Source organism: Crocodylus porosus, unplaced genomic scaffold (assembly GCF_001723895.1).
Source record: "Crocodylus porosus isolate Cpor-Errol unplaced genomic scaffold, CroPor_comp1, whole genome shotgun sequence".
In the NCBI taxonomy this organism is placed as follows: Eukaryota; Metazoa; Chordata; order Crocodylia; family Crocodylidae; genus Crocodylus; species Crocodylus porosus.
Window position 1 is genome coordinate 174914254 of NW_017728906.1, and position 15870 is coordinate 174930123.

A 15870-nucleotide genomic window follows, 5' to 3' on the forward strand; every position below is an offset into this window, starting at 1 on the left:
GAGGTGGTTCAAGCACCTACATTGAACACCTTCATGAGTAAATTGGATGCTTATCTTGCTGGGATCCTATGACCCCAGCTGACTTCCTGCCCTTTGGGTGGTGGGCTGGACTCGATCTTCTGAGGTCCCTTCTAGCCCTAATGTCTATGAAATCTATGAAAAGATTCTATGAATCTATGAAAAGATTTCTGTTAACTGTTGTGTGTGTGTAAGCTATAATAAATTTGCCATTGCTTTACTCCCAACTCTGCCTCTTCGATCCCGAACCAAACAGCCCAGTGGCTGATACAGTTGCAGCACCCAGTCAGCCTGCGACTAAAATGATACACTCAGTACCCACCTGGCCTGTGACAACCGTTTCAGGCTGGACATAAGGAAGAACTTCTTTACTATTTGAGCCCCTGAGGGTTGAAATAGACTGCCACCGGAGGTGTTTCAAGCACCTACTTTGAACACCTTCAAGAGACATTTTATCTTGCTGGGGTCCTATGACCCCTGCTGACTTCCTGCCCCTTGGGCAGGGGGCTGGACTCGATGATCTTCTGAGGTCCCTTCCAGCCCCAATGTCTATGAAATCTATGACAGTGTCTGCTTAGGGCTTTTTGGAGCAAAGCAAGTGGTCAGCTGGTAATGTCCCTCTGTTCCTTTCTTGGAAAAAGTTGTTTAAGAAGAGCTTAAATTAGTGAGAGAGGCTTTTGTTTTCTTGATGGGGTCCTAAATGCTGTGTTATCAACTCCCTGCTGGCTTTCTTACTGCTTAGAATTCCCTGCAGTGATGCATTTCCTGTTAGTAATTATCTCTATATTATCAATACAGATATCTCTAACTATATCCAGACTTGGATAGGGGTTTGTATCAGACACCTAGAGCTACCCCAGTAAAACCTCTGTTACTGTTCTTTTCTAAAGCACTTTACATTCAATACTGTTTTAGCTATGTTAGTCCTTCTTACTGATTTAGAAGGGAATGGTTGTAAGAATTTTTTCAACATGAGCAAAATAGCATTCTCTTACCTAATGTTATTTCTCAGAAACACCTTGCTTATCTAGGCTGAAACTTAAAAAAACAGACACATAGCATGGAAACATGAGCTCAAATGGCTTAAGTTTGGCAAAGGTATAAGAAGTAATTGAAAACAGGGTCTTATAATGGCAAGGATTGGGTTACCTTAACAATACAGATCCCTGCCTATAATGAATTATTTAAAGACTGGAGTCAGTGTTCCTGATTCTCAGTTACACTACAGTATTTTTTATGATTCTAAGCATAGCCACTGTCCATGGAATTCCCCCCAGCCAGGTGAAGCATGAAAGCTCTATACCAGCCCTAGTCCAAGTTCCTACAGTAAGGGATATATTAAGGACATAATAAGGAGAGGGCAAAGGTGGAGCAGCTGTTCTGATCTTCTTTAGCCCATAGGAAGGTATAGATATTAGAACATAACCTAGAGCATCCCCAAGGCTGTTTTAATTTACAATGGATGGGAGGGGGGAGAAGGAAGCAGGGAGGGCAGGGGTGGCACAGAATGGGCTCAGAATACAGGGAACACAAATGTAACTTAAAGCTACCTGTCTTTGTACCTCAAACCCCTTATAAACCAATAACAGGATTAGAAGAACTGAGAATCAGGTCAGACATTCACATCAACCACCTTCCAGGTTGAAGTAAAACACAAGTCTCCCATGGCAGACCTGCTTTTCCATACTGTATGATCCCTAACAAAGCAGATGGAACTGGTCAAACCATTCTGTCAGGCTGTATATAAAATGTCCAATAAAAGAACACTCCTGCTAGTAAAAAATCTGTCCCCAAATTAAAAATCATGCATTACAACAGAAATAGAGCATGTCAGCTTACACCCAGGAAAGATACAAGATCCTATTAGAACAATATCACACTCTTCCAGCAATAGCTTGCAGAACCTGCTATGAGTAGTAATGAAACAGCAAGGTCACCTGTGAGATTAATTAATTGTTGGAGGATAGTGACAGAGGGAGCAAAACCAGATAGCAGCAAAACTAGATCAGATCTTAATGTAAATCAAACAAACAAATTATTTATTATTTTGGAAGGGAAATTTATATTGTTGAGCATTATATTGTTGGAGATGAGCCTGATATAAAGTGTGTATGATATGGCTGTTGAAGACCTGAACATTATTTTTGATGCCTCTGAGCAATTTTCCTTCCTCATTGTAAATGCCACTCAGCCACCACTAAAACACTGTGTAAAGCTGCTCTTCCTGGAAAGCCAGCACTTATGTATGTGGTTGCCGAACAGTTGTATACATGGTTGACGGGACTCATTTAGTTTTCTGACTACTATCCCTTGCTGCTCATCCATGTGAGCAGTAGTGATATTGTCAGGGGTAACCCTGAGCAGATCAAAAGTGACTTAATGGATGTGGGTGCAAGGGCAAGAGGGGCAGGAGCCTAGGTAGTGTCCTCATCAGTCCTTTCAGTCAAGGGTAAAGGCCCATGTAGGGGCAAATACATCTTGGAGGTCAGCACATGGCTGTCGCTAGCAGGGCTACAGCCCCTTTGACCATGAGGTTGTGTTCTAAAAAGAACTACTGGGCTGTACCTGGTGAAGAGGGGGAAGAGTGTCTTTGCATACAGACCTGCCAGGCTAGTGAGATGTCTAAATTAGGTTCATTGGCGGATGGAGACAAAAGCAGGCCACCTTAATAAAAACTTAGTAAGGAGAGGCAATAGTGGAAGCTTTAATATTCTCAGGGAGAAAACAAGACAATCCGTTATTTATCTGAAATGTTTATACTTATGTGAGAAGTATAGGGAATAAACAGGAAGAACTGGAGGTCCTAGTACAGTTATCTAGTAGTAGGCAACAATTGATCCTGTGTTTACCTGGTGTACCTGAAGTTTAATCATATCCCTGAGCATTTGTGGCTCATAAGCCCAACTGGAGAGCAACACAGCTTGTTACAAGTTTCACAGATCTATATGTTGTCTGAGTTGGAGTCCAAGTTTACAGCATACTGCTTTCTTTTTTCTTGTTTTGCTTCCATCGTCTGGATTAAAGCTACTTCATGTTGACCTGCACCCAGAGCCAGATGTTCTCTCCAGATTGGATGGGATTCTGCATGCTCCTCCCAGCTTTCTATGCTGATGTTGAATGACTTAGTATAACTTTTGCACACATTGTGATATTGCCATAGAAGATGAACCTGCTTTCTAGAGTCGTCTTGAATCTCACCATACAAAATATTCTTGGGGATATGGTCTCCTTCCATTCTCCTGAGATGGCCAATCCATTGCAACGTCTTCTTCTTGATAGTGGTTTCTAAGTGTATCAGTCCTGTGCACTCCAGTACCTCTGTGTTTGGTATTCTGTCTTCCCGCTTTATTTTCAGGATCTTATGTAGACATCTCATATGGAAGCTGTTCAACCTCTTGATAAGCCTAGCATATGTAATCAACTTTTCTGAACCATAAAATAGGGATGATGGCATACAGATCTCATAGATTTGCATCTTGACCTTAGCTGATAGTTTGCTGTTATTCCATGAACATTCTGTAATAGCCCAAAAATTCTTAGCTGCTTTTCCAGTACTTAGTTAGATTAGTCTGAAGGTCAAGATCCCTGCTGACTGTAGAAACCAAATAGCAAAAACTGTCAATGACACTAAGATATTTATCCTCTAGAGTGATGTCACGTATTGGTTCTTCCACCCCTTGGTATATGATCACAGGCTTCTTGGGTGCCTGGGCTTGTAATTACAGCACATCAAGCAAACTTGATTAAATGAGTCTGCTGGAGCTTGGTAATTAGTTTGACAAGATTTAGTTCAAGCACCCCCACTGCCATTTTGAAGTGGAGGGATGCTGATTCATGAGATGCTGTGGGCACTTTAATTAAAGTGCCTCTCGGAGCTGCTCTAATTAAAGCGCCCCTCCCCACCCTTGGAGCATGTGTAAAAATGCCCCTTGAAACTAATTGTCATCCCAGAGCTTTTGCATGACTCAGAAAATATGCCCAAGAAATTTTGCAGGAAGATTCATTGTGAGCAACCAAGGCCGCATCACTGGCGAACGGGAAGTCTCTCAGTAGCAGTCCTTTCACTTCGGTTTTTACTCTCTAAACCTTGCAATATTGGACAAGCCTCCATCTAATATGGGACAAAGATAAATGCCATCATTCCTGTCCTTGAATGCATTAAGAAGTAGGAATGAAAAGTAGATATTAAAAAACACACCTGTTTCATTCCATTGTTGATGTCAAAGGTGTTTGATTCTTTGTTTCCATACAATACAATACAATACAATTATTGGGTATGACTGTAAACTGCATCTGACAGGAGGGCTTGGTGGCAATGTGGTGGGGCTACTTGTGGCAGGATAGCTCCTAAAAAATACTGTGTATAAAATACAATGTTGCAACCTCCAGAGTAAGGTGAATTTAGGGTGTCTCAAAACCCTAGCTCCCACTGGTCTGTGGGTATTCCTTGGCTGGAAAAAAGCTATGAGATATCACCCAACAGAAACACACCCTTGCTGTGCATTAGGGAATCAGCAACAGCTTTAATCTGTTGCTGTCTGGCAGAAGCTACAATCATTTAGGGACTGAACATACGGACTCAATCTGGCCTTTAGACTCTTAGTGGACTAAAGAGTGGGTGGTAGGTCTAGGGCAGCCTCAACTTGTCCATACTCTTGCTTAGGCATATGTGCTGAAGGTCTTGGTGTGATCTATACTGGCCAAAATGATAAAGCGACTTGCATGCTGGAGTGTTCAGTCTCTGACCCCTGGGTTTGATTTGGACTGATTTATGGAAAACTGCATTACTAAAACATGAATTGGTTAGACTCAGAATTGATATTGCTGCATTATCAGAAACTTAGCTCTCAGATACAGGTTCTATCCAAGAGAATGACTACATCATATTCTGGCATGGGAAGCCAGCAGGAGAAAGGAGAAAGCAGGGAGTAGGCCTTGCTATTAGAAATACCTTATTACCTTTCTGTGAAAAACCCATTGCTGTATCTATTTGACTCATGATGCTTCGAGTGTATACACAAAATGGCTTCATCATGTTGTTTAGTGTCTATGTGCCTACCCTTCAAGCTAGTGACAAAGATGTTTTCTACCAACAACTTGAAGAGATTGAGAAAATTCACAGAAACAAGACCATTATAATACTTGGCGACTTCAATGCAAGAGTTGGACCAATGCAGAATTGGTCTGGTACAGTTATTAAATCATGATATAGGTGGGATCACAGAGACATGTTGAGATAGTCCACATGACTGGAGTACTGTCATGGATGTGTATAACTTGTTCAGGAAAGAGAGGCAGGGAAAAAAAGGAGGCATTGCCCTATATGTAAAGTAGATGTATGTATATTCTGAGGTGCAGTACAGGATTAACAGTGGGAAGTAATTCTGTTGAAAGCTTCTGGTTAGAGCGTGTCACGGGATAGGGTCCCCATGGATGGCCGTGATACTCCTAGGGCTCCTTGACCATGCCAATCCTGCCCAATGGGTACCCTCTTTCTTGCCTGCCACATCTTGTTGGTAATCATTATGAATAGGGAGGCTGCCCTTGAGATGGTTTAGACATGGACTGGATGGACCCCACTGAACCCTGTGGGTTCTTGGACCCCTTCTGGGTCCTGCACCAAATGATTGTCTCATGGGCCACCCTCAGCCTTATGGGCTAGATGCATGGCTCCAAAACTGCCCCTTTACCATGCTCCAAGCCTCACAAATGACATTCACACATTGTCTTTCCAGGGCCTTAGTTAGCTTGGCCTCCGGTCATCACTGGGCTCTCCGCAGTCCTGTCTCTGCACCCCGTGGCACTGGGGTCTGTTCACCCCCCTTTGTCACCATGCCCCTGGCACTGGGATCTGCTCACCCCCTTTGTCTCCGTGTCCCCTGGCGCTGGGTTCTGCTCACCCCCTTTGTCTCCATGCCCCCTGGTGCCAGGGTCCCCTTACTGTAGTGGGCCTCCCCCAAAGAGGCCTCCTCGTTTCCCAATAGCCTCAGCCCAATCCACTGGTCTATAAACAGCAACTAAAATGAGCCCCTGGGCTATAACATAACATAAGTAGTTCAGGGTGTGCTCTGTCCTTTTAAACAAGTCAAACCCCCCGCCCCAGCACTAAGTGGCTTGCAGGCCAGGGTATCTAGTGAGCTCCTGGAGTCCCATTAGCCCTAAGTGCAGCATATCAGGCAGCCACAGCATCTATGGGTGATTCCTCCCTGGAGGCTCCTTCCCCTTTGGCTACTGACAGGGAACTGACCCTCTAGACCCAGCCCTGGGGTTTATACGTGCCCAGGGCCCTGCCTCTTCCAGTTAGCTGACTGGCTGCATGTGCAGGCTAATTTCCTCCTTAGCCTGCTGCCACAGTAACCTGCACCTGTGAGATTCCTGCCTGACTGCTAGGGCTCTCTCTCTAGGCAGTTTCTGTCCTTAAAGGAGCAGGCACCTTAGTGCCCCGTGACAGAGGGAAAAGCAACAGCAGGGATGTCATGGCCACCAAATTAGGAAAAGGAGTGGACAAAGCCTTCTTTAAGCAATTAAATTAAGCTTCCAGATCACAGGATCTCTTCCACATGAAAAACTTTAATTACTGTGATGTCTGCTGGGACAGAGACATAGCAGCAAGGGCGACACATAGGGGGTGCACATGGGTGATCCACGATTGCCACTGGCTGCTGCCGCTGACTGTGGGTGGTCGCCGACCCCTGGTCGGTGCTTGCCACCCCACGCCCCACCACTGACAGTGTCGGTGGCGTCTGTGGGAGCTCCGCACTTACTGCCACTGTGCTCCCACTGCCATCAGCACAGCCATGCCCCCCCCCCCAGCTGCTGGGGGCATGCGCCATTCATGCATAGCAGTGCACAGGCAGTTCAACAAATTCTTGGGAAAAGGAGTCCGGGGTGCTGGCTGTACTTTAAGGAGGTCATATTAAGGGTTCATATACAAAATAGCCTGATGCAACAGAAGAATGGTGCAAAAAAGAGACTAACCTGGCCAGACCGCGATCTCCTCACTGAGTTGAAACTCAAAAAGGAATGCTACAAAAAAGAAACTTTGTCATATTATTAGGGAAGAGTATAAGAGTATTGTGCAGGTATGCCAGGAAAAAACCAGGAAGGCCAGGGCATGATTTTACATGCAATTGGCAAGGAATATAAAAGGCAATGAAAAGGGATTGTATACAAATGTGAGAAATAAGAGAAAGACCAAAGAAAGCTGAAGTATTTTGCTGAATAAAAAGGCAATTTAGGTATGAATGATGCAGAAAAGCCTGAGGTATTTAATTAGTTTCTTTACTTCAGTCTTCACAAATAAAGTCAGCTACTAGATTGCAGCAAAGATGAGGAAGGAGACAAGTAGACTAGAGTAGTGGAAGAACAGTTTAGAGAAGTTAGAGTCTTTTAAGTCAGCAGGACCTGATGGGAATACACCATAGGGTAATGAAGGAATTAGTTGAGGTAATTTCAGAGCCAATAGCCAGGAGCAAATCCAGTGGGGGTACAGTAGTGCAGATGCTACTACCATTTGATTCTTGATCCATCCAAAGTTTAAAACTGCCTAGCAGTGGTGGCCGCATTTCTATTTAGGCAGCAGTGAGGGAGGAGATTGACTTCATGGCACATTATGTTTTCCCCAATTCCTGCTACTTTCTTCATTTCGCAGGTGTTAACATACTTATCTCCTTTTTAATAATCTTGATGTTCCACTAACTAAACCTGCCTTTCTTCTGCAATTCTGCTGTCTGTTAGTGGCTCTTGGCAACGTAGCTCCCATTTTACAGCTACAAACATAGACTTAGGTGTGGAAATGTTAACTCAAGTGAACATTAACTCAGGTGTGGAAATAACTGACAACAAGCACAGCCAAGACTGACAACAAGCACACGAAATACCCAGGTAAGTGACAGGGGCCCAAAAGTCCTGGTGTTAGGGAGGTGGGGCATTCATCTTTAGGAAGCCTTAAATGCCTATACACCAATGCTTATAGTATGGGGAACAGCAGGAGGAACTTGCCCTCCTGAAAGCAAATGCAAACCCAGACATAGTGGGGCTCACCGAAATGTGGTGGGATCCAATGCATGACTGGGAGGTGAACATCAAGGGCTACAGGCTGTACAGGAGGGACAGAATAGGGAGGAAAGGCATGGCACTACGTCACAGAGCAATTCACATCCTCAATGAGCGGCACTGGGTCAGAGGAGGGGCAGACTGAAGTGCTCTGGGTCAGATTACAATGGGATCGGGGGGAAAGGGACTTAATGGTGGGGGTCTACTACAGACCACCCAACCAGGGGAAAGAACTTGACTGGGAATTCCCAGGTCAGCTCACAAAGGCAGTTAGGTCAAAGGATGTGGTCATCATGAGGGACACTAAACTATCTGGACATCTGCTGGAAAGAGCAGTCAGCCAGGTCTGACCACTCACACAGGTTCCTAGCCATGTTACAGGACCTCCATCTAACCCAGGAGGTGCACAGTCCCATCAGGGGAAATGCCTTGTTAGACCTGGTCCTGGCCACAGGTGATGACCCGATGAGGGGACTGCGGGTGCTCGATCACCTGGGTGATAGTGATCATCGCCTACTGGAATTCACCATCCAGTGCAGGGTGGTAAAGGCCTGCAGCAAGACAACAACCCTGGACTTCAGGAGGGTGGATTTTAATGAGGTAAGGAGATTAGTTGGGGAGAGACTGAGGTCCCGGAGGGGAGGGGAGTTGGGAGTCCAAGAAGAGCGGTCGTTCCTTAAGGAGATGATCCTCCAAGCTCAAAGAGTGACAATCCCAACAAGAGTCAAAGGGGGCAAGAGTGCTCAAAACCCCCTTGGCAAACAAAAAGCATCCAGGAATGTCTCAAGGCTAAAAAGAAGGCGTACACACAATGGAAGGAAGTGGCCATCACCAGGGAGGACTATACAGCTGTTGTTCGGGTTTGTAGGGGGCTGTTAGGAAGGGCAAGGCGAAGATGGAACTGGGACTAGCAACCCAGATCAAGGACAATAAGAAGTCATTTTTTAAATACATAGGGGGTAAAAAGAAGGTTCTGGGTAATATAGGGCCTCTGCAGGACACACTAGGAAGTCTGGTGGTTGCACCAGATGTCAAAGTTAAGCTACTTAACAACTTCTTCGCCTCCATTTTTCTGAGCAGGGACCAGGTCATCCCCCCCATCATGATCCCTGATAATCCCAGGGGAGGCACAGCCAGGCCCAGAGTCAGAGTGGACCTAGTCAGGGACCTCCTGGTGGGACTGGGCACATCCAAATCAGCAGATCCTGACGATCTCCACCCCAGAGTGCAGAGAGAATTAGCAGAAGTCATTGCGGGTCCCCTGGCACAGCTTTACAAGCACTTGTGGTGCTCTGGCGAGGTGCCAGAGGACTGGAAGAGGGCCAATGTGGTCCCCATTTTCAAAAAAGGGAGCAGGGAGGACCCAGGAAGCTATAGGCCTGTTAGTCTTCCCTCGGTCCTGGGAAAGCTCTTCGAGAAAATTATCCAGGAGCACATCTGCAAGGGATGAGCAGGGGACTGTATGCTTAGAGGCAACCAACATGGGTTCATTCGAGGCAGGTCCTGTCAGACCAACCTGGTGGCCTTCTATGACCAGGTCACTAAATCCTTGGATGCAGACGTTGCAGTGGACGTAGTCTTTCTGGACTTTAGAAAAGCCTTCAACATTGTCTCTCACCCAATTCTCATTAAAAAATTAGGCGACTGTGGTATCGATCCCTGCAGAGTCAGATGGGTCACCAATTAGTTGGAGGGCCATACCCAGAGAGTGGTGGTGAACAGGTCTTTTTCAGCCTGGAAGGATATGGGGTACCCCAGGGCTCGGTCCTCAGGCCTGCATTGTTCAACATCTTCATCAGTGACTTGGACGAGGGGGTGAGTAGCACCTTGTTCAAATTTGCAGATGACACTAAGATGTGGGGGGAGATGGGCATGCTAGAGGGGAGGGACAAACTACAATTAGATCTGGAGAGGTTACAGAGGTGGGCGGATGAGAATAGGATGGATTTCAACACTGACAAGTGCAAGGTACTGCACCTGGGGAGAAAGAACCAGCAGCATACCTACAGGCTGGGGAACTCCCCTCTCACCAGCACAAAGGCAGAAAAGGATCCTGGAGTCATTATTGACTCAAAGATAAACATGGGTTGCCAATGTGGGGATGCAGTCAGAAAGGCTAACTGCACCTTGTCCTGCATCCACAGATGCATCTCAAGCAGGTCCAAGGAGGAGATCCTCCCCCTCAATGCGACCTTGGTCAGGCCCCAGTTGGAGTACTGCGTCCAGTTTTGGGTGCCGCACTTCAGGAGGGATGTGGACAACATAGAGAGAGTCCAGAGGAGGGCCACTCACATGATCGGGGCAGCAGGGCAGGCCCTACGAGGAGAGGCTACGGGACCTGAACCTGTTCAGCCTCCACAAGAGGCTGAGAGGGGATCTGGTGGCCATCTATAAACTTGCCAAGGGAGACCAGCAGGCAATGGGATAGTCCCTGTTCACCCGAGCATTACTGGGAGTAACAAGGAACAATGCCCATAAGCTGACAGAGAGCAGATTCAGGCTGAATATCAGGAGGCACTACTTCACAGGCAGGGCGGCTAGGATCTGGAACCAATTTCCAAGGGAAGTGGTCCTCGCTTATACCTTGGGGGTCTTTTAGAGGAGGCTATCTAGACACCTTGCCAGGGTCGTTTGACCCCAGCATTTTTTCCTGCCCATGGCAGGGGGTCAGACTTGATGATCTGCTCATGTCTCTTCCAACTCTACTAACTATGAAACTATGACGCTTTCAGTGAAGCACTGAATACACTATCAAGATGATCAAGGCTAGATTTTACTTTCTGAATCTGAAAAAGTGCTGTCCATTTAATTCTAATGACAGCAGAACTAATAAAACAACTTATTTTGATTATTTTTGCCTAGTTTGTTCTGTTTTGTAATACATAATATATGTTAAAATAAATTACTTCACATCCCAATCAATTTATTTTTATTTTTGCTCCTATCTTAAACTGAGTAATATAGCCTTAGGCCCCCTGCTTATTAGTAAAGCTTCTAGTTTTTTTCTCACTGGACAAAAATATGTATTGTGTTATATGGGATGATGTACTGCACCATCTGCACACCCCGCTTTTCAAAATCCACCCATAACAGTAGCTGCCCTCTTTGAGAACTTGTTAAGGTCAGGTGAGGTCTTAGATGATTGGGACAGGGCAAATATAGTGCCCATGTTGAAGAAAGGAAAGGAGGAGGAGGATCTGGAAGGCATGACTTGTGAGGAAAGGCTAAAAGAACTAGGGTGATTTAGTTGGAGAAGAGAACACTGAGCAGGGATTTAATAATAGTCTTCAAATACCTAAAGTGGATGGAGGTAGACTTTTCTCTGTGGCTGTAGGGGACAGAACTAGGGCTACTGATTTTAGACTGAATCAGAGAAAACTTAATTTGGAGATTAGGAGGAACTTTCTGACTATGAGTGGCCCAGCATTGGAACAGGTTACCAAATATCTTACTCTACTGAATAATTTAGATGATATTGTCACTGAAGATCTCTGTTCTGATTTCTTACCTTGGTCTATGATCTCAGTTTCTCCCTTAGCTCCCTTGTACACATACAAATCCCTTGCTGTGGAGTTTAGTGGTGATTTCAACCTTATTTGGTCCATCTTAGGGTAGCGAAGACACTTTAACTTGGAGGCTGGAAACTAGCTGGCTCGGCAGTGAGGACACAGGGTAAATCACTTGAGTAAGGATAATTTTCCATTGCCTTCCCACAATTCTATATGGGTGCCCATAGAGCACAGAACAGCAAAGAAGTTCTCTGACGTTCACTGGGAAAGAATCTAACTGTGAGTCAGCAAACTCCAGCCAAAAGAACCCAGGAGTAAGCTACAAAGTCCATACATAGTGGGATGCAGCACCAGTGAGGAAACAGTAATACATACAGGTTTTTAGTGTTGTTGGGTTCGGTTAACATGAGTGCTTGGTACTGGATGTCAATCTCCTGAACTAACTCAGCACTGAATGCATAACCTTAGGGGGCACTGCTCTGCCACAAAGCTCACAGTGATATTGATGTTATACTTTGAGTTAGATGGTGGGTTGATCTTGGTGCACTTCTGTGGTGTGTAGAGGGGAATCAGAGCTGTCCTGAGCATGCTGCACAAATTTGGGGGCTGGAATATAAAAATAAGCGAGTCCTACAGGCCCGTTACTTCATTGCTGCAGCAGGCTCCCAGTGAGAGGGAAAAGGTAGAGAGTGGCCCCAATACCCTCCATGGCCAACTACAAGGAGCTGGGGGGAAGAAGTAACTTTCTATTTCTAGGGGAACAAGATTCTTGCTCTTTTAGTCATTATTATTTCCCTAAGGTGTACTTGAAGCAGAGAGGCAAAAGGTTGTCCTGACTGTGGACAAGTTTTTGCAGGCAATGCCAGATTTTGCAATTTCTGTGTGTCACAGGGAGAAACCGAAGGGAGGACCCCAAAATACTAGGGGGAAGCCCTGGGGTAAGGAACCTTCAGAGGGGCCAGAAAGAGAAAAAGTGAAAGGAGATACTTACCTACAGTGCGACCAGCGGTGGAGCTGGAACCAAGGGAGGAACCTGTGCAGCTCATCAGCTGCGCCTTTATACAGTTGTGGCTGGCTGGTGATGTCAGCCGCGATTGCTGCCTGGCGGAAATACAGAGAACCGCCAGCAAGAAGGAAGGGGGCAGCAGAGTGATGCTGGCAGGAACACCGGCAAGAGGTGCCATCCCAAAGCTCCTGCAGGAGCAACAGGAGCTGTGTTTTCCACCCGGGAGGAACACACTGGCATGTGCTGCAGGCCTGAGGTTGCGAGCAGCGGCGAAAGGAGCTGGGAGCCAAAGGCAGCTCCTCAACCCTGGGAACCTAAACAGAAAGGCAAAAGGATGCAGGAAGACCCTGATGTCAGAGACTTCCGCAGAGGAGCTGAAGAGGCCAGTGCAGCTCCCGGCATCAGACCAGGTAGGACCGTTGGGGGCACTGGGGGAGCTGAAGAGGTGTACCAGGTGGGAGATGAAGGGACAGGCATCCATCGGAGGACCACAGCATTGCCGATGAAGCTGAAGGTGGGGTGACGAGAACTGAGGACCGGGATGCAAGCCGCAGGATACCCTGGCCGTGTGTAGGGCCAAACCAAGATCCTTAAGGTCGATAGGAAGTTGTTAGCAGTTCGGCCAGGGTGTCAACAATAGGGGGCAGTTGGGTTCCCCAGAGGATAGCAGCAGTCCTTGTTTTTGTTATTGTAATTTTGTGTTTCCCACTTTCAGAGGGGTTGAGGTTTAGAACTTGGGGAACCGGTTTAATACATAGGCTGATGCCCCTTTAAGAAGGGACACACTCAACGGCAGGGGAAGTAGTAAGAGAGTTAGAAGTAAGTTGGAAGCAAGCATCAGGAGGTCCTTTGAAGAAACCGTCCCTCTTAGGAGAGGTGTCTTGGGGGATTATTCGGTTACTGCATGAGGTAGAAAATTTAGTTGCAGAAAATAATGCCCTAAAAATGGCCGTGAATCCAACTGAAGTCAATAAAATAGGAGAACAGGAGGAGAAACTAAGTAAAACAGCCGTACAACTTACTGCACGTCCTCCAATTCCTCCACCCCGTATGGTGAAGTTACAGCAGAATTACAAGAATTGAAAGAAAGCTATGAGGTAGGAGAGGTAGCAGGAGATAAAGAAAACACAATGCAGGAGGCTTGCCCTATAGTACCTACCACTTGGAAGGAACAGGGAACGAATCCTGCAGTTAGGCAGAATACCTATTGAGAAAGGAACAGGGAAGAGATAAAGGAGATAGCGAGAACAGCATGACATACTAATGAAAATTGTTATGTCTGGCTGCGTAGGATAATAGAGGAGGAAAATGGAATAGGAGTGCTGTTGAGCCAGGAAGAGACCATGCCATTACTGAGATGGAGCAATCCTCATTGTGCCCGCTGGGCTTCGCTCGCTTCTGAGGGCGCCGCCCTCAGGATGTCGGCCCCGCCTCAGGACCCTTGAGGGCAAAAAGGATATTCTTTCACTGTGTCACCTCCCCACTCTCACCTGCCACGTCTTGATGTATCGTCAGTAGGGGGGAGTCGTCTGATGGGTTCTCGTTGCCCGGGTCCACCTGATGGATGTACACAGGGCTCCAACCACCCCTGCACCCCGGCCTTACACCACCTTCTGGAGCTGGCCCTGAGGAGGTAGCCCGAGACTCTTCTTGCCTCTCCACCGCCTTCCTTTAGCCCCTTTTCCCTACACTCAAAGGGTCGAGCCTCTATTGTTATGAATCTGGCTCCAGACCCTCAGCCCCTAGGACCTATGTTTCTAATGAGCTCGGGCATCCGTGGTCCCAGTGGCGACCCCGCCCCGATCTGGCTCCTCCTCAGTGATCCTTGTCGCTCTACCACGCCCCGAGTGCATCTGGCTCTGGCAGGTCCTCCGCAGTGACTTCCTTTCGCCACGATCCTGTCCGGACGCCTCCTGCCTGCTACCAACTCCCGGACGCTGCCGCTGGCTCCTTCCCTCTGGCTCCTCCAGCTCTGGCTCCTCATCCTTCCCCGGACTCCGCGGGACCTCGCCTTCCGCTTCCTCTGCCAGCGGATTTCCCTTTTCGGGGCCATCCGCCCCTTCCATTGCAGCTGCCGCCACTTTTATCTTTGCCGGCCGGTGTTTGACGCTGACGTCACCGGCCAGCTGCAGCTGTATAAAGAGCCATCTCAAGCGCTGCGCAGCTCTCCCCGGGACGTCGACTCCTGCTGCTGGTGAGTTTTTGTTGTTACCCCGGCCTCTGGGACACTCATAAACACAATGAATATAATTTCAGGATTGATGTATCCTATAACTTTAGCTGGATTGGAGTTAAAAGCCACTTGGGAGCTCTAAGCTTTCCCCAAAGTCTAGAAGGAGGCACGAATGATGTCAGGTATATAATATGGGGAAATAGTTTTGCCCATTGGCTAGCCCCCCCAAACGCCCTGACAGCAGCACAACTAAATCTAAGAAATGATTGTTTGTTCATTACCAGTCCTGAACAAGTGGCATGTCATAGGATGGCATTAGAGGTAGCAGCAAACCAAAATAAAAACCCCAGGAGTTAAAGCATGGTTACTGCCACTGGTGGGGAAAACACCCTGGGAGGTAACTGACCAAATAGGAACCATACTGCAGGAGGATGAAATTAAGAAAAAGCCCAAAGTATATGTAACCCAAAAGGGCCCAAATAAATCTATCCCAACTAGAGAGGATAAAGCAATGTCTGGATACTAGTTAAGTAAAGGGTTTCAAAGGGAGAAGTTAAGGAAAAATACACTAAAGGAAAATAAGGAATGGGCCGATGAGAAACAAAGCCATCCAAAAAACGAGCTACGGGGGGAGAACCAATAAAACTTGGTACTTCCCCTGAGACAGCTGAAATTATGTCAGAACAACAAGATTCCTGTCCTTATATGACCCTAGAATGTGTGAATCCCGAAGATTTAAAATTAGAAAAGGTAACCTTCCTAATTGATACAGAGGCACAAGTTAATATAATAAGAAAGGCAAACTCAAATTTGGTCATACCAAAAAATGAAGAAATCATGATTACAGGAGTGAATGGGAGACACACTAAACATCAGGCTGGAACTATAATAATGACAGGAGGGAAAGAAATAGAAGTGTTAATTGGCTCAAAGAATACAGGCTGTCACGGAGTCACAGAGGTGCCCCGTGATTGTGAGGGTGATTGGCAGAGCTGTCAATCACCCAGGCAGCTCAGGTGCCTGGTTGCCAGGCCAACCAGGTGGGTCACATGGCCAGAAGGGGGCAGGGCCCGGCCTTTATAAACAGCTTAGGCCAGAGCCTGACTCAC

At 46.7% G+C, this 15870-nt stretch overlaps 1 protein-coding gene across 1 annotated transcript in view; it reads left to right on the plus strand.

The window, feature by feature from the left end:
• LOC109306710 (alkylated DNA repair protein alkB homolog 8-like) overlaps positions 1 to 15870 on the plus strand; it is a 32482-nt gene that overhangs the window by 6492 nt on the left and 10120 nt on the right. Inside the window, exon 3 of the mRNA XM_019530246.1 lies at positions 2503 to 2513. Within this exon, the coding sequence (XP_019385791.1) occupies positions 2511 to 2513 (3 nt within the window). The 5' untranslated portion in view covers positions 2503 to 2510. The remainder of the gene's footprint in view (positions 1 to 2502; positions 2514 to 15870) is intronic.